A 24,260-nucleotide genomic window follows, 5' to 3' on the forward strand; every position below is an offset into this window, starting at 1 on the left:
GTGTTCAGATATTCCAGCCTCAATTAATTCCTCTCCCTCCCCCTTGTTTTCTCCTTCTCTGACAGTTCGTCTCCATGACAGTATATCAGAGGAGGGCTTCCACTACCTCCTGTTTGACCTGTAAGTCTCCTCCTCACCTTCCTTAACTACTATATGTAGCTCTGCTATTGAAAAATAGCAGAGCTACAAGCTCACAGCGCGGCACCGAGTGCCGCGCTGCGAGCTTGTAGATCTGCTATTTTTGAAAAATCTTGAAAATTTGAAAAACCTATGTTTCTATGTCAGTAATCTGGCTAGCGATAGCCATCGTCAAAGAAAAGGTCCTTTTCACTTAACTGGAGCTCAGTTAGTAGAGAGACTACTATGTCAGTGGTTCTCAAACCTTTTTCATGTGAAGGACCCCCGTAAAAAATATTCATATCTCAAAATATTATAGTTCCAGGGACCACCCAGAAGCAAAATTTGAGTTAAAAACGTTCGCTTTAAAAATACATATATTCAAAGATTTTCACGACTTTTTCAAAAATAGCAGATCTACAAGCTCACAGCATGGCAACGAGTGCCGCTCTGCGAGCTTGTATATCTGCTATTTTTCACTGGTTAAAGCATTCAATAATCCTAGGCCTAAATGGGTTAAAAAGCCTAAAACCCCCCGAAAATAACAGCTCTACAAGCACAATGTGAGCTTGTAGATCGCCTATTTTTGGCATTTTGCACAGCAAAGTATAAATCAGTATAAAGCGGAATACTCCCTTGTACGAATACTCCCTGCGTACGATGGTGGCTCCGAAAGTAGCCGATGTACGATCTCTTCAGCGAGTTGTGCGCCGGCTCATGCCGCCACTATCATAGTACTTTGGTCGGACGCCGTTTTTTTCTTCCCTCACTTTCGTGAACACCTACTGTACACCCCCTCTCCACACACTAGGGATGGGACGATATGAAAATGTAAAGTAAAGAAATTGTGATTTACGATATTATCGTGATAATCAAAATATCCCCAAACATACATTATCCTGGGGCGGAACATTTGCCAAAAATGTGCAGATCTACAAGCTCACAACGTGTTGAAAAGCGTAATAGAGGGTTTAAGTGGTACCAGATAGGTTGCTCTGCAAATAAAAGGTGAATTGATCCCAGTGCATGATAATTTCACGATACATTTAAATGAGATTATTAAACTATTATCGTCCCATCCCTACCACACACACAGTTGCATAACTCCCCCCTATATCCTAAACACACACACACACACACACACACACACACACACACACACACACACACACACACACACACACACACACACACACACACACACACACACACACACACACACTTGGTTTACATAGGTTGTGGGGACATTACATAGACTTCCATCTAACCCTAACCCTAAACCTAACCAAAACCGTTGTGGGGACCTACTATTTGGTCCCCACAATGTCTATTTCTCCAATCTTTCCATACTTGTGGGGACATTTGGTCCCCACAAAGTAATAAAAACCTGTCCCCCCCCCCCCCCCCACACACACACACACACACACACACACACACACGCACGCACGCACGCACGCACGCACTCACACATACAGTACACACACTACACTACACTACATGCTCCACGTTTTTCTCTCTCTGCACTGCAACCCCAGCCTCCCATCTCCAAGCTATTCCCTCCTGTTTCCTTGGCAACTGGGGGGGGGGGGGGGTTTGCAAAGGGGGGAAAGAAGGGGGGAAGTCCTGGTTTATACCTGAAGCTGGGGGGCTTCCCCTTTCCAATAAGTACACTGATGAGGGGGGGTGTGTGCGTGCGTGCGTGCGTGCGTGCGTGCGTGCGTGCGTGCGTGTGTGCGAGAGCTGCTGTGATAGGAGAAGGATATCAAATGGAACACAACCACCTTAAAGACTACTAATCATTGTGTATATCCCTGCGCTGTCTGCATGTAACCTTGATACATGAAAAACTGTTTCACTCCTTTCACTTGTATATATTTTGTTTTTATTGTATTGTATTGTATTGTGTAGACTTCTGCTTTGGCAATGTAAACATATGTTTTCTCATGCCAAAATAAAGCCAATTGAATCGGATTGTGTGTGTGTGTGTGTGTGTGTGTGTGTGTGTGTGTGTGTGTGTGTGTGTGTGTGTGTGTGTGTGTGTGTGTGTGTGTGTGTGTGTGTGTGTGTGTGTGTGTGTGTGTGTGTGTGTGTGTGTGTGTGTGTGGTACAGGGTGACTGGTGGTGAGCTGTTCGAGGACATCGTAGCCAGAGAGTACTACAGCGAGGCAGACGCCAGGTACAAGCCTTTCTCTCTCTCCCTCTCTCTGTTCCTTTCTTCTCCTTCCTCCTCTCCATACGCATGCAGTGCATATCATCGTTATCGGATGGAAACCTTGTATGTTCAAAACCTTCCTTTCTTTGTTATTATTTAATAACCGGGACACGCAGCTTGAAAACGGGACAGTCCCGGTCAAACCAGGACGTCTGGTCACCCTACGATAAAGGAAATCATTAAATGGAAAACATTAAATTAACTTCTGAAAAGCCTACTAGGCTCGTATAATGAAAGCAGGAGCTTTACTTTATGAAAAAAAAAAACGTCAGAAACTTGGAAATACAAGGTTTTTACCCGACAGTGATGACATACTGTATATCGGTTCCATCCGCTCTCTCTCTCTCTCTCTCTCTCTCTCTCTCTCTCTTTCTGCCTCTCGCCCTCTGTCTCTGTTTAATTGTTCTGTTACACGTTGTTCAGTTCCCTGTCTCTCCCCCCCCCCCCTCGTTACTCCACCACCACCTCTTCTACATGACTCCTACGGTCGCCCACCTCTCCAGCTCCCCCCCCCCCCCAAACACCCCAAAAGCCTCCCCCAGGGGTGAATCCACATGCTGTTTAAGTTCCAATCCACCCCCCCCCCCCACACACACACACACACACCCTTTCACACCCCTTTCTTTTGCTACTGTGATGTGAGTCTAACAAGAAGAATATGTGATTGTAAAAAAAATTAGAACACAGAGCGGCGACCCCGTCACATCTTCTGTGCGTGTGTGTGTGTGTGTGTGTGTGTGTGTGTGTGTGTGTGTGTGTGTGTGTGTGTGTGTGTGTGTGTGTGTGTGTGCGTGTGCGTCAGCCTTTCATGTCCCACCTCCTCTTCTCTCCAGCGGTCTCTCATCTCATGGTCTCTCTCTTCCCCTCTTTATCACTCCGTCCCTGTTTTCCCGCGACCGCAGTTTTCCTGGTGAACCTGAGCACAACAGTAGGGGCCGATGGGCAAGGAGGGTTGCGAGCTTATGAGAAACAACTAAAATAAGACCTTAAAACCTGGCGAAAACAGTTGCGTGCATTAGTGCAAGATGACGATAAAGTAGGGTGACCATATTTTCAGCCGCTCAAACCGGGACGCGAACCCCTGTTCCCTAAAACCGGGACCCTCAAAGCAATGTGCACGTTAACCGCGCACGCGCGTGCCCATTCTCTAACGTTCGTGCACGCGCACATACGCACCATAGGGTTGCGTACAGGCAGTGAGTGATTGACAAACAGCCTCAATGTTGAATTCAGACACACATGTATTTGTTCATATTTTCTGATTGTTTAGGTGTGCATGTTTACATGAAAAGAACATGATAAATGTCTCTGCAACCACTGAAAACAGCTACTATTATTTGAATTTTATAGTGAATGTTGAAAACCGGGACATATTAGTTTTAGAGATATTTGTCGGGACACCGGGACACGCAGCTTGAAAACGGGACAGTCCCGGCCAAACCGGGACGTCTGGCCACCCTACGATAAAGGAAATTATTAAATGGAAAACATTAAATGAACTTCTGAAAAGCCTACTAGGTTTTATGACGTAAACAGTTGCGTGCATTAGCGCAATTAAGATAGATGAGGATAAAGGAAATCATTAAATGGAAAACATTAAATTAACTTCTGAAAAGACTTCTAAGCCTACACTAGCCTACAAGTAAAACTAGTGGAACCACGATCTTGCCACACGTGAATAATTGTAGTTGTAAACAATAACAGACAATATAAATTTCTAGTCGTGGGAAGAAGAGGTTATCATCATGGCCCCAAATAACTTTTACATATCTTGCAATTGGCGACGATTCTCTTCCGAAATCGGCAAGAGTGCCTCTCAATACATAGGCCTAAAGCTACCGGTATATACCCTCTCCATCATCGGCAATAGTCAGTGGTGTGTGTTCCCCACACTCTCGCGCCCCCCACCGTTGCGCTCAGGTTCACCGGGAAAACAGCGGTCCGCGTTTTCCCACCGCCTGCTCTCTCTCTCTTCTTCTCCATTTTTCTCCTCTACTACCATTTTTTTTTATCTCTTGCCTATAGCCACCTGCCCCCACCCATCCTCCATGCACGTATGCTCGCTCACGCACTATCACACAAACACACACGCACACACACACACACACACACACACACACACACACACACACACACACACAAACACGTGCGCATATACTTCCTCCTGTCTCTTATAGTACATATCTCAAGCCATCCACTAGCACCCGCGCTGACTCATCCCCAGCATGCACACGCGCACGCACACACACACGCACGCACGCACACGCACACACGACGCACGCACGCACGCACGCACGCACGCACACACACACACACACACACACACACACACACACACCACACACACACACACACACACACACACACACACACGGTTATATTCCTCCACTGGTGGGGGTGGGAGTGTTTCTGTCAGTAGTGTAAAGTAAAAAAGTACATCTACTTACTGTAAGTGCTGTACTTAAGTACAATTTTGAGTTATTTGTACTTTACTTGAGTATTTCCAATACTTTTACTTCTACTCCACTACATCTCAGAGGCAAATATTACTCCACTACATTTATTTGAAAACTTCAGTTACTAGTTACTTTGTAGATTTTGATTATTATTACAAAACATACATTAAACATTTCAGCAGAAATGTCTGAAACATACACATTTCATCCATTTGAAATTAGCCGATCGCATTGTGAGCTTGTAGATCTGCTATTTTCAAAACATTTGTATACATTTGAAAAACGTGAAATGGGGAGAAATGAGAGAGAGAGAGAGAGAGAGAGAGAGAGAGAGAGAGAGAGAGAGAGAGAGAGAGAGAGAGAGAGAGAGAGAGAGAGAGAGAGAGAGAGAGAGAGAGAGAGAGAGAGAGAGAGAGAGAGATGCACAAAGAGTGCACGTACGTGGATATACTGTGTTTGCACGCTCAGCATGAGGTCCTTAATCTTTACCTATCTGTCAGTGCTACAGCAGGTGATTTATACTGTGCGTCATGGCGCGTTTATAAACGAGACATTACACCCACACACACTCACACCATAACCTACTGTATGTTATTGATGGAAATCTTTGTTGAGCATTTTCCAATTGTGTGTGTGTGTGTGTGTGTGTACTCTACTTAGTAGAGTACCACAAATTATTGCAGAATCGTAGGTTCTCACAAAACAAATGGTTCTCTTATGGTAAAAGAATATAAATATTATAGTTCACTGACATGAGCTTGTTGATCGTTCACTTTTTGCTTTATCCCATTAAGACCTGGAACCACGTTAACCATTATTTTATGCGTTAACTCTTACAAAATAGCAGATATACAGATCTGCCATTTTTGCAAAATATTAACATTTGTGCAAATCTTTGACTATATCTTTTCAAAAGCAAACTTTTGTTACTCAAATCTTTGCTTCTGGGGAACAATATATTTAAAGATGGGGGTCCGTGGCCAAATACGTGCAATTTTGGGGGTCCTTGACATGAAAACGTTTGAGAACCACTGATTTTGAAGAAGGATTTAGAAGACATTTAATGGGTTACCCCCTGGCCTACTGGTCCAGGCGCATACCACTTAGGCATTGCCACATAGGCATGGATGCCTGGCGTCGTCGCCGGTTCGATTCCCGATCCGGACGACCTTTGCCGTGTGTCACTCCCCATCTCTCCCCCCATTTCCTGTCAGTCTACTGTCCTATCAATAAAGGCATAAAAGCCAGAAAAACAAATCTTTAAAAAGAAGACATTTAATGATCAAAGTCTTTTTCACATTTTTCAAAAATAGCAGATATACAAGCTCGCAGCAGGGCACTTGGTCCCGCACTGTGAGCTCTATTTTTTATAGTTAAACTTCACAAGCAGTGGTGTAAATAACTAAGTACCTTTACTTAAGTACTGTACTTAATGTCCAATTTCCAATACTTTTACTTCTACTCCACTACATTTGATTCCAAATATTGTTGCGACAGTCAGGTCGCAGTTAGTATCAAAACCTCCGCCAGCTGTCCGTTCGTCCCTCACGCTAGTCACAGTCACGCTAACAAACACTGCTCACTCAGCGTTGGCACGCATGCACACACACTTCAAGCATTCTTTCCCTGCAAAAAAAAGAATTGCGACTATTTACTATATTACAAAAAATACGTTAGTCAATAACCATTTCAGCCCTATATACATTTCTGCCATTTGAAAATAGACGATCTACAAGCGCACAATGCATCGCATTGCGATATACTGTATTTATATTATATCATCGTTGTCGGGTGGAAACCTTGTATGTCCAAAACTGTTCGTTTTTATCATTTAAATAAAATTAACTAAACTGCCTCGCGGTGTGAGGCGTTGTGTGCTTGTAGATCGGCTGTTTTCACTACTTTTGTGCGACAGCCTTGTCTGATGAAGCAGCGCTTTACTTCGCGAAAAAAACATTTGAGAGATACAAGGTTTCTGCCCGACAGTGATGATATATTATATTTTTGTATACATTTGGGAACTTGTGAAATGGGACATTCTGCATAATGAGTACTTTCTACTTTTGGTACTTTAACCCTTTTTGGGGGAAACCCTTTTGGTGTTTTTACCCTTCAGGACAGAAACCCCTTTTGAGGTTCTTTTTGCTATGTACAGTATATAGCAGCATAATGTTTTTCGAATAAATATTCGAATTTTCATTGCAGTATTGATACTAAAAGTAAAAGATGTGAGTACTTTTTCCACCAGGGGGTCTAGTTGAACAGAACGTGTGAATATCACACTAAGCTTTGCGGCAGAGCTTAATATTTTCTTATGTGTGTGTGTGTGTGTGTGTGTGTGTGTGTGTGTGTGTGTGTGTGTGTGTGTGTGTGTGTGTGTGTGTGTGTGTGTGTGTGTGTGTGTGCGCGCGCACGTGCGTGTGTGTGCGTGTGCGTGTGTGTGTCAAGCAAGCCAAGGAAGTACATCCCTAAATACATTTTCCTTTTTTTTAATATATATATGTGTGTTATTATTTCTCACATTTTGTGAATTCATGATCTCAGATTCACCGTCCGTTGTTCTGGTGTATGTAGTATGCAGCATTAATAAAAAGAGAAAAGCATAAGTATGCAGCATTAACACATTAAGACCGGGAACGCGTCGGCATCGCTTAGGTAGATCTGCTTTTTTAAATTATTATTATTGTGCAAGTCTTGACCCGATTCTATAAATGTCTTCTAAATCAGTGGTTCTCGAATGTTTCATGTCAAGGATCCCCAAAATTATAGATATTTGGCCGCGGATCCCATCTCAAAATATGCTGTCCCCCAGTAGCAAAGATGTGAGTTATAAAGGTTTGCTTTGAAAATGATAATATTCAAAGATTTTCAAGATTTTCAAAAAATAGCAGATCTACAAGCTCGCTGCGCGGCACTCAGTGCCACGCTGTGAGCTTGTATATCAAATCAAAAGTATATAAAATAATTCTTAATGAGTAAAGTGTGTCCAAACCCTTGCTTTCAATGAGGACAGAGCCGGCTGTATTTCTTCCTGCTCCATTTTAGCAGCTTGGCCAGCCACTGGCAGAGTGACCCAGCCCACTAATAGCCACACACTGCTTGTTGGGCAACAGCTACAGCATGGAAGCTGGGAAGGCAAGTCGAAGTCATTACCGGCAGCAAAACTATTAAAAACACACACGCGTGCGTGCGCGCAGCGCGCGCACGCGCACACACACACACACACACACACACACACACACACACACACACACACACACACACACACACACACACACACACAGAATCTTAGAAAAATCTAAATAGCTATTTCTACATGAATCCATTTAAGTTTGGTGGTCGGAGACAGTGTGTACAGGCCTTTAGACCTGAGGCCGATTCTACAAATGCCTTCTAAACCATTAGTTCTCAAACTCTTTTCTGCCAAGGACCCCCCAAATTGATATGACCGCGGACCCCCATCTGAAAATGTTCTTCACTCAGTGCTGTACTGTACTAGTGTACTGTATGTCCTGTACAGTATTTATAAATGTTTTATGTTTGCTGCCCTGTAGTGTTATCCTATATTAAAATCACCTAGCATAGTACATTTGTTGGGGAATACCTGGATGCTAAGATGAAGAGCGCATTTAATTTAATTGCAATAGTCTAACTACAGTGGTAGCTGTGTGTTAAGTAAGTAGGTAAGCAGGTCGAAGAGGCTTAGTGTCGGTATCAGACCGAGAATGCGTTGAATCCTGCATTAAGCCATGACCATGCCAACTGACCTTGGTCTCTGGCACTTGAATTTCCCTCGCAGAATCAACAAAGGTATCTATCTATATTAGATTCACATTATCCATGAGACATTCGGCTTCAGTGATTCTGACCACTGTAACGGCCATGGTTTTGACATTTCAGTCTCGTTTCAGTGAGCAGAGAGCAGTTGTTTCTTCATTGAGGACATTGGTTTTGTCGGCAGACTGCCTGCCCGCCACCTACCAGGTTCACACTGGGCGCAACCTGGTTCTCATAGTTCTTAACGGTGATGGCACCTGACACTCTGATTGGCTTTATTAATGAAACGCCATTGATGCATAAAAGTTATTGTGTGCTCTTGCACCCATCGGTGTCTGTGCATGGCGAAGAGTTTTATTGTGATTACATGCTTTAGGTTCTCAAAGTGGTGTCCGGGGACCCCCACTGGTCCTTGAAGGGGGTTCCAGGGGGTACCCAGAAAATACGAAGACTTGAAAATGTTTGCAAACCACTGATATAAAAGCACATCAACGTTGTTTTGCACTAATACTACAGAGGAGTTAAAACAACCGTAACCAAATATTAGACACAAATAGAAAAGCTTTCTAACAAGTGAAGTCGTCAAGTGATGGCACTTCGCCGTGTCCGTTTGCATTTCTGTCCATACGTAGCGTCCTACTAATGAGACAGACTCCCTAATGCTCTCCAGACCTTGTAACCCCTGAAGTGCCACACACACACACACACACACACACACACACACACACACACACACACACACATGTAACGCACACACATACACACACTTTTACCTCTCTGGTGAATGCTAGACATCCAGGCCAGACCTGTCCCTCAGCTCCCTTGGAGACCTGCAAGTGGGACTTTAATTAGCTCCGATAATTAGTTACACACACACACACACACACACACACACACACACACACACACACACACACACACACACACACACACACACACACACTGTGCCACATCACACCTTGCCTCCTCCAGAAGTACTGCGGTAGGATTTCAAGACAATTACACGTTTCCATATTGGCACAGAGTACACTGATGCTCCGATGTGACGTGCTCTGTCGTTGCCATGGCAAAGCACTCAAAAGGACACAGGTGATTTTTTTTTTTTTTCATAGGATATTTTCAACCGTGTTTCACCACTGAAAAAGTAGTTAAAAGAGTGGTGGTGGAATCTTTCCACACGCTGACCCAAGGCTAAACATGTCTTGGTGCGATTACACACATTTCAGCGCAAGCCCGTGTAGCATTTTCGTGAGTAGGTTAGTGAATTAGTGTCCTCTTTTGTCACACATGCACACTGGGCCTGTGGTGCATTTGCCATGAAGTGCTGAGCGGATCACATTTTTGGGCCTGTGTGAGGAGGGTCTTTTCTTTGCACCCTGGCCGCCGGAGCTCATAAGCCGCTGAGTCCGCTGGAACGCCTTCATGGTTCTGGTGAGGGAGACGGGGATGAAGAAGACACACGTCAGCAATAGACACAGAGGAATGGATGCAGAGACAGCCAGAGAGAGAGAGAACTAAGTAATGTGGGAGTCAGGTATTCTCTCAATTCTAAGCAAGCGTAATCTGCTAGGACCGAGTCAGGCCAAGTGTGCATGTGCGAGTGTGTGTGCCGCTCTTACCTGCTTGTGGACGATGTGCCAACACTGGTACAGTAGCACTGCTAACAGTGGAGAACAGAACTGGTTGCCATGAACAATTAGGGCAGAATAGTGTGTCTTGTTCATAGGCTGTTCATCTCTTATCTGGCTCACCCAGTCATAAGGGGGTCACAAACAATGGGCGTTGTCTCGTCCACACTGAATTAGGGTGAGCAAGGACTTGCACAAGCTGATATTGGAGCCAGATTCACAGCTTTTGGGCAAATAAATGCAGAATCCTGACACGGCTAATCGCTGCCCTGGTGCATCCGTTTAGTCTACAGTTGTTCCTCAGAATATGTATGACTCTTATTTACTGTGACACTATGGCATATTAGGAGTCCACTAGTACTAGTGGTTCTCAAATGTTTTATTTGCAAGGACCCCCATAACACTGAGAGTGTACAAATGGAACCAAATGGACCCTTACAGGTCTATTTCGTTCCATTTGTACACTCTCAGTGTTACAGACTAGGTGTGGTCATTCAGGACTATCTCTTTATGTGTTTCTGGTAATATTATTGTTATTTTTAAGTCCGTGGCAATTATTTTTAATTTTAACTAAAATGTCCACCACAAGCCAGCATGGCGATAATCAAGTTTGTGCACGCGCCTGTGTGTGTGTGTGTGTGTGTGTGTGTGTGTGTGTGTGTGTGTGTGTGTGTGTGTGTGTGTGTGTGTGTGTGTGTGTGTGTGTGTGTGTGTGTGTGTGTGTGTGTGTGTGTGTGTGTGTGTGTGTGTGTGTGTGTGTGAGAGAGAGAGAGAAAGATAAAGGCTGTGAGTGATGGTTTGTGCACATGTTTTTGTGTGTTTATGAGGCGGGGAGAGAAAGAGAGTGAGTGATGGCAAGTGTTGGTGTTTGTGCATAATCTCTCTCTCTCTCTCACTCTCTCTCTCTCGCCCCCACACAGTGTCTACTGTGTGGGCGTGATTCCTGCAGCCTGCCTGTCTCCCTGCTCCCACTATTAGTCACATATCGTCGCTGTCGGGCAGAAACCTTGTATCTCCAAGTTTCAAATCGGTACGTTTTTTTTTTTCGTAAAGTAAAGCCCCGCTTCATCATACAAGACTGTCACAAAAAACTAGTGAAAATAGCAGAATTATAAGCACACAACATAACATTTAACAGTAGTACAAAACTAACGGTTTTGGACATACAAGGTTTCCACCCGACAACAACGATATCATCGCCGTCTGGCACAAACCTTGTATCTCTGTATTATTTTTCATAAATTATTTTTTTATTTTATATGTTTGTCGTCGTATGGCAGAGTCATGCTAACATTTGCTAAATTAGCCAAGCTGTATATGAATTTCGAATTTTATCCAATATAATAATTGCTGTTATGTCCAATAACCAATGTAAACCGATGTCTATGTGACCTCATTCGTTATAAAAAAAAACGAAAAGGTATAAACACTGAATTTGAAAAAGCAATGCCTCTTTATTCCAAAACTAGGGATGCACCATTATTTGAAATGTTGGCCCATATCCCAACACACAGTTTGAATGTAGTATTTTTTATTTTTGTTCACCCTTGAGCCTCCCCAGAAAACACTGACAGAATCTCGGTTCGATTCCTATATTCGTCTGATACCGATGTTATGACCGATGTAATGTCCATCCCTAGTTTTGGACATGCAAGGTTTCCGCCCGACATCGACAAAATGCTGCACACTTCACTCTCTTGATGCATACACAACATACAGTATACATACACATGCACAAAGCATGCAAACAAACACACACAGTCACGCAAATGCATCACACATGCGGTATACAGTAAACGTGCGGAGCACATACTGTACTGTACACACGAGGTGCAAGTGCACACATACGTATATAAAAACATTTAAAAGAACAATAATGAGACACAGTACTGACTACGGAGTGATATGCATTCAATTCCTTCACTACAACTACTTATGCGTGGGCGATATGGAAAAATACAATATCACGATATCTTCCCAAGTTGTATCACGATACATGATTTTATCACGATTCTTTTTTGTGTTGGTTTTTATGGTTATTTTTTCAAGTTACTTTTTTCAAAATTGAACTTTAAGTATGTAACTCTGACAGTAAACAAATGAAACCAAATGGACCCTTACGGGTCCATTTGGTTTCATTTGTATACTGTCAGAGTTAAGTGGAGACCTTGACATTTTAAAGTTTGAGAACTGATGATTTTGATCAAAATGCAGGTTTAATTGAATTCTGCAATGAATTAAAAAGGATTTTTATAAGGCTCCCTCATTGTATCACGATATATATGATGACTCTGAAAAGGCATATCGTGGAGACATTGTATCGTCTCAACGATAATTATCACCATATCGCCCACCCCTACAACTACTACAGTATAGCTTTCTCTGTCGATTGGGGAAAAATGGCGTTTATGCGTTTCCCCGCTGCAGCTGTCATTGTTTTATTTGTTCTACTTTCCATCATCTTTTCCTTTGCCTCACAGCCTTTCTTACTCTCCTCTCCTCACTGTGTTGTGATGTTGTCTGACAGAATGTTTTGCTGTGGGTTGTCTTGTCTGTCAAAAAAAAAAAGAAAAACACAAAAACAAAACAAAATGTTTTTTTGTCTCCTCCACTTGCACCCCCCTCCTCGTCAATCAACCCCCCCACTCTTCTATCCATCATCGTGGCTTCTCATCCTCCCTTTCCTTTTCCCTTTCCCTTTCCCTTGTCCTTTCCTCTCCTTTCCTTGTCCTCCCTCCCCTCCATGTCTGGATCATTCCTTTAACCCTCCATTTTCCCTTTTTGTGAATGGTCTCATCTCATGTTGGTATCCTCCCTGCCCATCACTACATTCACCTGCCATACTGTCCTCTCCTCTCCTCCCATCCTACCCTTCCTTTCACCCCCCCCCCCCACCCTCCTTCACTTCTCCCTCCCTCCCTCCCTCCCTCTCTCTGTTTTGTCTTCACAGTCACTGTATCCATCAGATTCTAGACAGTGTCCATCACATTCACCAACATGACATAGTGCACAGGGACCTCAAGGTTAGTATGTGTTACGTAGAGGAGCAACCGCAAAGACCACCCTCCTCTCCTCTACTCTACTCTACTCTACTCTACTCTACTCTACTCTACTCTACTCTACTCTACTCTACTCTACTCTACTCTACTCTCCCTCTCCCTCTCCCTCTCCCTCTCCCTCTCCTCCCTTCTTTTGCCTGCTCCTTACCTTATTCCAACCTTCCTAAAGCACCTTCTCTGTCTCCTGTCTGTCTGTCTGTCTGTCTGTCTGTCTGTCTGTCTGTCTGTCTGTCTGTCTGTCAGTCCGTCAGTCCGTCCGTCCGTCCATCCGTCCGTCCGTCCGTCTTGTCTGTGTGATGGTACGTCCGCCTCTCCGACTCTTTGTCTCTTGGTATGCCCTTTTAGATTTTTCTTTTTTTAATATATTATTATTACTTTTTTTGGTTTGTTATGTTTTAATGGGCCGTGCCCGGCCTGCTGAGCCCAACCCCCCCCCCCCTCTCCTTCCTCCTATCTCTTCCCCACCCCGGTCCTAACCTCCCCACGCCTACCCCTCAGCCCGACCACCACACCACACCACACCGCACCGCACCGCACCGCACCGCACCACACCACACCACACCACACCACACTACACCACCACCACCCATCAGTCAGTCAAACTCTGGAAACCAAGGCTTTAGTTGAAAACGTTCCTTTGGTCTTCCTGTTATAATGTCCGTCCAACCCCAGTCCCAACCCCATCCGTTCATTTAACTCTCAGAGAGTGCACAAATGAAACCAAAAGCCCAGGGTCCTTTTGATTCCGTTTGTACACTCCTGGAGTTAAATTTACACTGTCCACAAATGCATTACACATTCACACACAATCCGCTATTATTTACCAGTAAAATGCCTTGTTCATCTCTATTGATGGGGGCATCAATAGACCAACCCCACCGTGTCCCAGATTCCCCAGATTTTGCATCAGAGGTGATTCACTCTGGTTCAGCCACGCAAAAGCGCTTCTCTTTGTGATTCAGAAGACAGAAACAATGCCAAAGGTGCCATGTTGAGATCAAAGCCATAATGACAAACGGACGCAATGGAAATAAGCTCTCAGGCGTTGTTGTATTTCATCCTTTTGACAGATATGGCCTACATATACACATTTTGGCAATAATAATCAATCAATCAATCAATCGATTATGCTTGGAAAGATGTGAATTTATTGTCAGCCTGGGCGAAGTGGCTTATAGCGGCTCATAGTGAACGGACAGGACATTTGTAGCGTTGTTTATTTAATTGTCGGATGCAGCAGCCTTGACAGTGTTGTTTTTTCCCCCCCATTTAGGCAGTATAGTAGTAGTAGCAGCAGTACTAGCGCTGGTTGTAGAAGTGACCATATGTCGTGGATACCGGTATATTCGATATACTTGCACAGCGGTTCTCAACCTGTGGGTCAGGACCCCCAGTGGGGGTCCCAAAATTATTTTGGGGGGTCCCCAGATGATTAAGTTAATGTGCAACATTGTTTTCTCTCTCAACAGTAAACAAACCAACATACAGTTTAACTCATTTTGTGCTCCAGAAATTAACGGATTAAAATGTCCAGCGTGCCTCCCGCAGGCTGCATCCACGACCGTTGTCTTATTTTGAAGGCCAGAAGTCCATAGCATAAACACTTCCGGTTTGACGTCATCACGTCATTCACCGGAATCGCTCGTCGTCAACATGCTGTTGTGTAATGGCGGATCGGTGCTTTTCAACATGTGTTATATAAGCGAGAATCTACTGCCATCCTCCCTTTGAAAGTGATGTTTGGAGATAATGGACATTAAAGATGAGATTCCCCGTCTGCCTCAATGTTATGGGATTACTATTTTGCTCGTGGATCCGTGATGATGATGAATCGGCGAGGGCGATCGTGTCAGGACCTTCCGCGCAGCAACAGGGTAGGAGAACCGCCGTTACAGTAATAGAGTACTTTTCACGAGTATACTCGGGATCTGCACCATGTGATACTCGAGTATTTTTCACGAGTATTCTCGGGATTGGCACAAAATGAGTTAAATGTGTAGAGGGTATCTGCACATTTCTAAAGTAACAATCGAAGGACTTTTTACATCTACATACTCACAACAGCGTTGTGAGCATGTAGATCTGCTATTTTCACAATAGAACCGTGTTATACATAATGTAACTCTTAGTGCTCGTCAGGGTGGGGGGTTCCCTGTTAAAATATGATTATTTTGGGGGTCGCGGCCTGAAAAGGTTGAGAACCTCTGAACTAGCACATCGTTGCAATCGCTGGAAACCTTGTATGTCCAAAACGGTTACTTTTTTCAGGAAACGGAAAAAAATAACTGTTCCAATGGATCTAATGTTGTTGTAGTTAAGTCACAAGCTGCTGTTAATACTAGTCATCATCGGTTAGATATTCATAGAAACAAACCGACAGACTTTCAACCTGGCGTCCTTATTTTGGGTTCAACATTATAGGTGAAAGGAAACAAAGCACAAAACCAAAATGGCAGATCTACAAGCTCACAACTTGAGCTTGTATTTGCCATTTTTGCTACTTTTGACTGTGAAACGCTATAGAGAATTATTTATTTATTATTATTATTATTTTTACACATTTAAACACAGAGATACAAGGTTTCTGCCCGACAGCGACAACATGCATTGCACATGCACATGCACATGCACATGCACATGCACATGCACATGCACATGCACATGCACATGCACATGCACACACACTTACACAGAGCACACATTTGGTCTGTGGATGTGACCTGCCCAGTATTTATTCATTGGGAGACCTTCATGCACACACACTTACACAGAGCACACATTTGGTCTGTGGATGTGACCTGCCCAGTATTTATTCATTGGGAGACCTTTCGAAACAAGACACAGGATTCTAATTTATAGCCATGAACTTTACAGGCATGCCTCTCTCTCTCTCTCTCTCTCTCTCTGACTTTCTCTCTTCTCTGGCTTACTCATATCACATAGGCCAGTAGTTCACAAACAGTCTGCCTTGGGATTTAGTGACACACACACACGCACGCACGCACGCACGCACGCACGCACTCGCACACACATTATTATTGCAATATGTACAAATTCAAAATTTCCTTTATTTACTATATCAGTAGAATACTTTGTGTGCAGTTATTACCGAATACAGAGGCTAATTCTATACCATAATTCCATTATGACATGTTAATGTATTTTTCAGATTTTTCAAAAATATTGAAAATAGCTCAAGCCCATAATAACGAATCACGATGCAATCCATTGTGAGCTTGTAGGTTGGCTAGTTTTGCTATGAATACAGGCGTGCCTTGAGATTTTGGCTTACCCATTGGTGTGCCTTGGGCAAAACAAACGAACATAGGCAGCATACGGTATATTGCTGCCTGTCAATAATGTTTCAGACTTAGTATTTGTCTCAAATTCGAACTATTTTATTTTACTCTCAGTAAATGCATTATATAATTAATCCCATGCTTTCAGAGCAGAAATAAATACAACTCAGAACATTATTTGTGGCCTCTATTCGGCTATTATTTTTAGTGTTCAGTGGCATTGGTGGTGACAGATCCCATGGTGGTGGGTGTGTGGACGGGTGCGGGGGGATTAGGGGAGCGGACAGATCCCAGACACATCTTCATAATGTGTCATTAATTGTGCGATGACTCACTCTTTCTTTACCTCGTCCTGTCCCATGCCCCCACCCAGGGGTGTCGCACCAAATTCTGGGCCCTGGGTACAAGGATTCACTGTGGGCTCCCCATGAATGTTTAACCCATTTAGACTGGGAACGCATTATTACGCATTATTTTGTGCTTTAACTATTGAAAAATAGCAGATATACTCGGTGCCGCGCTGCAAACTTGTAGATCTGCTATTTTTGAAGTTTTGAATATTTTCAGATTCTATAAATGTCTTCAAAATCCTTCTAAGGTTTTTTGAAGAACCTATGTTTCTATGTCAGTGGTGCTCAAACATTTTCACGTGAAGGACCCCCAAAATGATAGGTATTTGGCCTCGGACCCCCATCAGTTCCAGGGACCCCCCAGGAGCAGAATTTGAGTTACAAATTTTTGCTTAAAAAATACATGTATTCAAAGATTTGGTTAACAAAGTATACTGTGTAGAGGTTGAATACATAGCGGAGGCTGCCTTTGCTGAGGAGCCACAGCTCTACCTTACCTACAGCGACTTGCCATGGCAAAAGCCTAGCCCAGGCCCAGAGGTCTTGTACCCCACGAGGAAAGAAACATAAGAAGCAAACATTCATCAAGCGGATAACCTTAGCCACAGTAGCATGAAGCTCTGGAGATTTGCTCCATAGATTCAGATAGGGCTGGGGGTGATAGTGATAAAATCAAATATCACAACTAAGGGTTTTGACCAAAATACCTCGATATCAATATTACCCTAACCCTAACCCTGTGATAATATGTTGTGACTATGTTATCATTTTTGTTATTATTGTAGATTTTTTCCCCCAAAACATTCAAACATATATAATAACCAAAATAGCAGATCTAAAAGCTCACAGCATTGTGAGCTTGTAGCTATTTTTTTTTTAAAGTATAAAACCCTTTTGCCAGATCACGACAAAACAATATCCCAAATTCCAGACGACAGCTAGTCTTACATCATGATATTGATATAATCTCGATGTCTAATTGGCCAGCCATATTCAGACTCTCCATGGTGCTTGGGAGGCCTGCAGGGAACAAGGCATAAGTGTGAGGCCACAGCAATGGAAGAACCCTTTCACCCCCCCCCCCCCCCCCCCCCCGATACCCAGGAGCGTCACACCAAATTCTGGGCCCTGGGTACAAGGATTCACTGCGGGCCCCCCATGAATGTTAACTATTGAAAAATAGCAGATATACAAGCTCACAGTGCGAGCGCTGCGAGCTTGTAGATCTGCTATTTTTGAAAAATCGTGAAAATGTGTGCCAAGAAACCTATGTTTCCATGTCAGTGATGCTCAAACTTTTTCATGTGAAGGACCCCCCATCTCAAAATATTTAGTTCCAGGGACCCCCCCAGAAGCAAAATTTGAGTTACAAATGTTCACTTAAAAAATACATATATTCAAAGATTTGCGCACATTTTCATGACTTTTAAAAAATAGCAGATCTACAAGCTCGCAGCGCGGCACTCAGTGCCGCGCTGTGAGCTTGTATATCTGCTATTTTTCAATAGCTGAAGTTACTAGGGCCCCTCCACCTTGAGCCCTGGTAACTCAGTCCCACTTTCCTACCCCTTGTGACGCCCCTGCCGATACCCCACCCCCCAACCCCAACCCCACTCCTCCTGACTCCCATCCCCACCCCCCCCAATCCTGACCCCCCCATCCCTGCCTTTTTCATTCCCTCTGGCCTTGTGCACGGGATTGTACGCGCTGCTCAGACTAACATGCGACCCCCCCCCCCTCCCCCTGGTGTTTGCATGCAGTCATTGCATCCAGCAGATCCTGGAGGCAGTGCTTCACTGCCATCAAATGGGTGTGGTGCACCGGGACCTGAAGGTGAGTGATGGCCATCACCCTAGCTGTCCCTTAAATGTGTGCTTGAATGTATTTGTGTGTGTGTGTGTGTGTGTGTGTGTGTACTGTACCTGTACAGGAGTGCATACATTTATGGATTTGTGTATCTTTGTGGATATAGTTCCCCCTCCTGCAATCCCTCCCTGAGGAAAACGGCACAAAAGCAATCTTGCATACATATATCAAGCAAAACTACTCCGCATCAAGGAGTTTATTAGGTAGGCCCTAAAAGTATGTCCTTGAGCGCAGGGGAATTATTTTGGGTTAAAACTGTTTCCGGTGGATAGTTCCGGACAAATTGTAGTCTTTGGGTACTACAACATGACGTGTTGTGGTTTCCGCTCCAGACCGGTTACAAGCCTGAAAAGTGAAGTGATCCCAGACTAACCTGTCTTAGGCTACGGGAGGCCTATGCCTTTGCTGGTTGCACCGACTGTGTACTATAGATGGCCGCTCTGAGTAGGTTTAGGCAGACAGACAGAATACAAAGACTGATGCGGATGGCCTTTTGGCCACAGCTCCTCTCTCCAGGTCAGACTTAAACCAGTGCTGAAGTCCTGGCATCATGGTGTCCAACACATGCCCACACATCCCATCACCACCTTAGACCATTTGCTTTGGCCTGCCAAACAGAGCCTGCAACTCTCTCTCTCTCTCTCTCTCTCTCTCTCTCTCTCTCTCTCTCTCTCTCTCTCTCTCTCTCTCTCTCTCTCTCTCTCTCTCTCTCAAATGCGGCAGTTATACCCATGTTGCCTTGCGAATTGTTGTGAGAAATGGCAGTTTTCTGGTGTTGGCAGTTTGTTTTGACTTGCATTGTGAGTGATTGGCTACGAGTGAAATGCCTGCCACGGTCGGTAAAAAATAAATAAAATATACTTTTGATTCTGCTTATGAAGCCTTGGGATTGTACCATGAATACACATCATACGCATTTAATTGGAGCAATAAAAGTAGTTCTCTGCAATTGTTTTACTGAGCTTTAGTTGTACTGTATCTCATCGATGACAGTTGACGTCGAATGACGAGGATGAACTTTAGACACAGGTTTATGAGTGAGGCAAATGCATGTAATACTGTGTTGCTACACACAATACCCGTAGAACAAGATTTTCTATGAGGATAATACCGTATATGGTGATTGATGTTAAATCTCCAATCAGTAATTTTCATGTCCTATTCGGGATTTGAACTTGGGTCTCCCATGTGGGAGTGTCTTACCCGACACCAGGATCTACATTTTTCAATGGAAGAGTTGGTAGACTCCAACCACTGCTGATATACAGGCAGGGGTGTCGCACCAAATTCTGGGCCCCGGGTACAAGGATTCACTGTGGGGCCCCTGTGCTTTAACTATTGAAAAATAGCAGATATACAAGCTCACAGCTGCGAGCTTGTAGATCTGCTATTTTTGAAAAATCTTGAAAATGTGTGCAAGAAACCTATGTCAAGGACCCCCAAGATTATGTATTTGGCCACAGACCCCGATCTCAAAATATTTAGTTCCAGGGACCCCCAGAAGCAAACTTTTAGTTAGAAATGTTCGCTTAAGAAATACATATATCCAAAGATTTTCACACATTTTCACAACTTTTCAAAAATAGCAGATCTACAAGCTCACAGCGTGGCACTCGGTGCTGCGCTCTGAGCTTGTATATCTGCTATCTTTCAATAGATAAAGTTATTAGGGCCCCTCCACCTTGGGCCCCGGTAACTCAGTCCCACTTTCCTACCCCTTGTGACGCCCCTGTATACAGGTGTTGTATACCCCAAAAAATACTTTTTTCCTATTGATTACTCACGCCATGAAGACTTGAGTTCAATAATATATTTTTTGGTATTTGTTGCATTCCTAAGACAAAAAATTGATTATAGTAAATGTACCCCCAATGATTTCAGATGGGGACCCAAATGCATTCAATGGGGTTCAATGGGGGTTACATTTATTGTAATCAAATTATTGTCTTACGAATGTGACAAATACAAAACATATATATTAAACCCAAGTCTACATGGCGTGAGTACAGGGAAAAAAAATTTTTTTTGGGGGTGAACTACTCCTTTAACATAAACATTTAAATAATGTTTTATTCATTAGAATAAGCCCTGGATTGCAGCTTTAAATACTCCCCGCTGTCTCTGAGTCCCAATAATATGCCCTATATCTGTTTTTAGAAAGGTTAACCTACTAGCCTTGCCATGAGAATAGAAATCACACTCTGTTGTCAATGATTGCCAAATATATAACGTTCTATTATTAATCAGTATGTTATACCAGTACATACAGATAGTTTTGTGTTGAACCATAGCTGTCTGTTTAAAAGTTTATTGTGAGCAGAGTTAGTCCTACTGGACTGGTTGTACACTGAAAATAGCCTACAATAATTATGTAGATTATGAATGGTAATAAAAAGGTGTCTTTTTGCTAGAGACATTCAGCTCCTAGAAACTATATGGTAAGCAATGAGACATTGCTATAAAATGTATCAGAATTGACAAACATAATCACAATTATCTCCTAAAACAAAACAAAAAGACAAACTGCCCTTTTTCATTGTCCTGTTGTGTCTTAAGTGTGTAATAATTGTGCATGGCCCGTGAATTGCATCTTGTTCTGCATGGGGCTGTTTCTTCAAGTCGGCCCGCTCCTATGCAAATGTCAGTGCGGCGCATTCCAGCCGAGACCGTGTTGTGTTTATCAGAACTGTTGTGGCCATTGCTTTATTTAGCTGACACGCCGATCGGGTTTCACACCCAAGCATTGGGGGGGCATTTCATGCAATAGGTCATAGTGTGATGACTGAGGACAGCCTGCCTGCCAAGACCCCTCTGATCAGGAATGGGGTTATGGCAAATGAAGTGACAACACAATGAGCAGATCTGTGTGCCCAAAAAGCACAAGGCACAAAACCACACTGACTCACATTATGGGAGATTTTTCTGAAATTCAATGGTAAATCAATTCCTCTGTTATAGGGCTGTCACAATTATTACATAATCGTCTAATCGTGATTATTTGACATAATCGCGATTATTTTTCATAATCGTCATAATCGTTTCCATGTTGAAAAACGTTCATATATTTAAAAAAAGACTCAAAAATAGTGGAAATAGCAGATCTACAAGCTCACAACGCGTCGCATCGCGACGCGTTGTGAGCTTGTAGATCGGCTATTTCCACTATCAAAGTTATTTTTTAAGTAGTAAGTTGTCAAATATGTCAGTAATTTCTTTGTATATTTAGGTTATGTGTCATATCTACCATATGCAACTTCAAAGCCTAAAAGCCAAACAGAAATGTAATTATCAACGACAAATACACAATTAAATCGTTAATCGCCAATTATTTGAGTGACAATTAATCGTCATGTAAAATGTCATATCGTGACAGCCCTACTCTGTTACAGAACCAGGTAGTCATGGAGGCACAATTCAGTTGATATGTCAACTGAACTAGAGTATGTCCAATTGAACTCCCTTTATAACTGGCTTCGTCATGCGGTCGGCGCTGGCCCAGCCGCCGTGTAATATCCCCACGCTCCCATCTTTGTCGGGGTAAATTGACTGAGGAGCAGGTTCTGGTTTCACACTGTGACCGTCTGCTTAAATTGGAGTGCCCTTTTAATGGAGGCCTGCGTCTCCGCCACTTCCTGCCAAGGAACTGGAGCGGGTGCCTCGTCAACAGGGGTGTCGCACCACATTCTGGGCCCTGAGCACTGAGTGCCACGCTGCGAGCTTGTAGATCTGCTATTTTTTTTGGAAAAAATCATGAAAATGTGAAGGACCCTCAAAATGATATGTATTTGTCCACGGACCCCCATGTCAAAATATTTAGTTCCAGGGACCCCCCAGAAGCAACATTTTAGAAAAAAATACATTATATTCAAAGATTTGCACACATTTTCACGACTTTTCAAAAATAGCAGATCTACAAACTCGCAGCGCAGCACTCGGTGCCGTGCTGTGATCTTGTATATCTGATATTTTTTCCAATAGTTAAAGTATAATATAATTAAGGCCCACTCCACCTTGGGCCCTAGTAACTCAGTCCCACTTTCCTCCCCCTTGTGACGCCCCTGCTCGTCAAGAATGCTGCAGCGAGCGGCTCCCGCTCTGCTCCTGCAAGAGGCAGAGGGGAGAGACAGAGAGAGAGAGAGAGAGAGAGAGAGAGGGACAGAAAAGGACGGATGGGACGGAGAGAGAGAGAGGGGAAGGGGGGGGGGGGGGGGGAGTTGGCAGAGAGAGATAGAAAGGGAGGGAGGGGAGAGAGAGAGAGCTGGAAATGGTTCCATCTGAAACACCCACACATGATCTCAGGCACGTGCACACTAGCCATCAAAGGGGTACACACCTCCATTCCGAAACCCCACCATTCCGAAGATTGACTTACATTATTCGGAATGGTGGGGTTTCGTTTCCCATTGTTCTATAAGACCCCACCATTCCGAAAATCAGAAACACCACCATTCCGAATATGCAGTTTCATTTTCACCCACCTCCATCCACCCCCACCAACCTCCACCCACTTTCACCCACCTCCACCCACTTTCACCCACCCCCACCCACTCTCAACCTCCACCCAATTTCACCCAACTCCACCCATCTTCACCCACTTCCACCCACCTCTACCCACTTTCACCTACCCCATCCACCCCACCAACCTCCACCCCCACCTGTACCCACATCCACCAAGTTTCACCCAGCCCCACCCACCTCCACTAACTTTCACCTACCTCCATCCAGATCCCTCCACCCACCCCACCCGCTTTCACCCACCTCCACACACCTCCACCTACTTTCACTCACATCCACCCATTTTCCCCACCTCCAACCATTTTCACCCATCCCCACCCACCTCCACACATTTTCACCCACATCCAACCAGTTTCAGCCACCCCCACTTACCTCCGCTCAATTTCACCCACCTCCATCCACTCCATCAACCTCCACCTACTTTCACCCAGCTCTATTCACTTTCCCCCAACCTCCACCCACTTTCACCCAGGCCCACCCACTTTTACCCAACTCCACCCACTTTCCTGCCCCTTTGAGTCGGGTGAAAGTGGGTGGAGGTGGGGAGCCAAAGTGGGTGGATGTGGGAGAAAGTGGGTGGAGTTGGGTGAAAGTGGGTAGAGGTGGGTGGGGGGGGGGGGGGGGAGTGGGTGGAGGTGTGTGAAATTGGGTAGAGGTGGCTGGGTTAAAGTTGGCGGAAGTGGGTGGGTGGAGGTGAGTGAAAGTGGGTGGAGATGGGAGGAAGTGAGTGGAGGAGGGGGAAAGTGGTTGGAGGTGGGTGGGGGGGTGAACGTGGGTGGAGGTGGGTGAAAATGGGTGAAAGTTAAAATAAGTTAAATTTCGGAATGGTGGTGTTTCGGAATGGTGGTGTTTCGGAATGGTGGTGTTTCGGAATGGTGGGTTTTCGGAATGGTGGGGTTTCGGAATGGAGGCCCGTCCCCCCATCGGGTGGGGCTTGAGCCCCTGCCCTTTCATCAGGCTGTAAAACAAAGTGCCCTCTCC

At 44.2% G+C, this 24,260-nt stretch overlaps 1 protein-coding gene across 25 annotated transcripts in view; it reads left to right on the forward strand.

Moving 5' to 3' along the window:
- Positions 1–24,260, forward strand: part of LOC308295966 (calcium/calmodulin-dependent protein kinase type II subunit beta) — a gene marked incomplete at both ends in the record, with an annotated part of 101,774 nt that overhangs the window by 33,666 nt on the left and 43,848 nt on the right. For 20 of the 25 annotated variants that reach the window (XM_080739056.1, XM_080739065.1, XM_080739067.1 and 17 more), the window contains 3 exons: positions 66–120; positions 2,228–2,293; positions 18,659–18,731. In XM_080739056.1, the coding sequence (XP_080595182.1) occupies positions 66–120; positions 2,228–2,293; positions 18,659–18,731 (194 nt within the window). Of the gene's footprint in view, positions 1–65; positions 121–2,227; positions 2,294–13,140; positions 13,214–18,658; positions 18,732–24,260 lie in introns of all 25 variants that reach the window. The other 5 variants (XM_080739045.1, XM_080739064.1, XM_080739051.1 and 2 more) reach the window with 1 other exon arrangement.

The sequence above is a fragment of the Nannobrachium achirus genome (genome assembly GCF_963921795.1).
Source record: "Nannobrachium achirus genome assembly, chromosome: 12".
NCBI lineage: Eukaryota > Metazoa > Chordata > Actinopteri > Myctophiformes > Myctophidae > Nannobrachium > Nannobrachium achirus.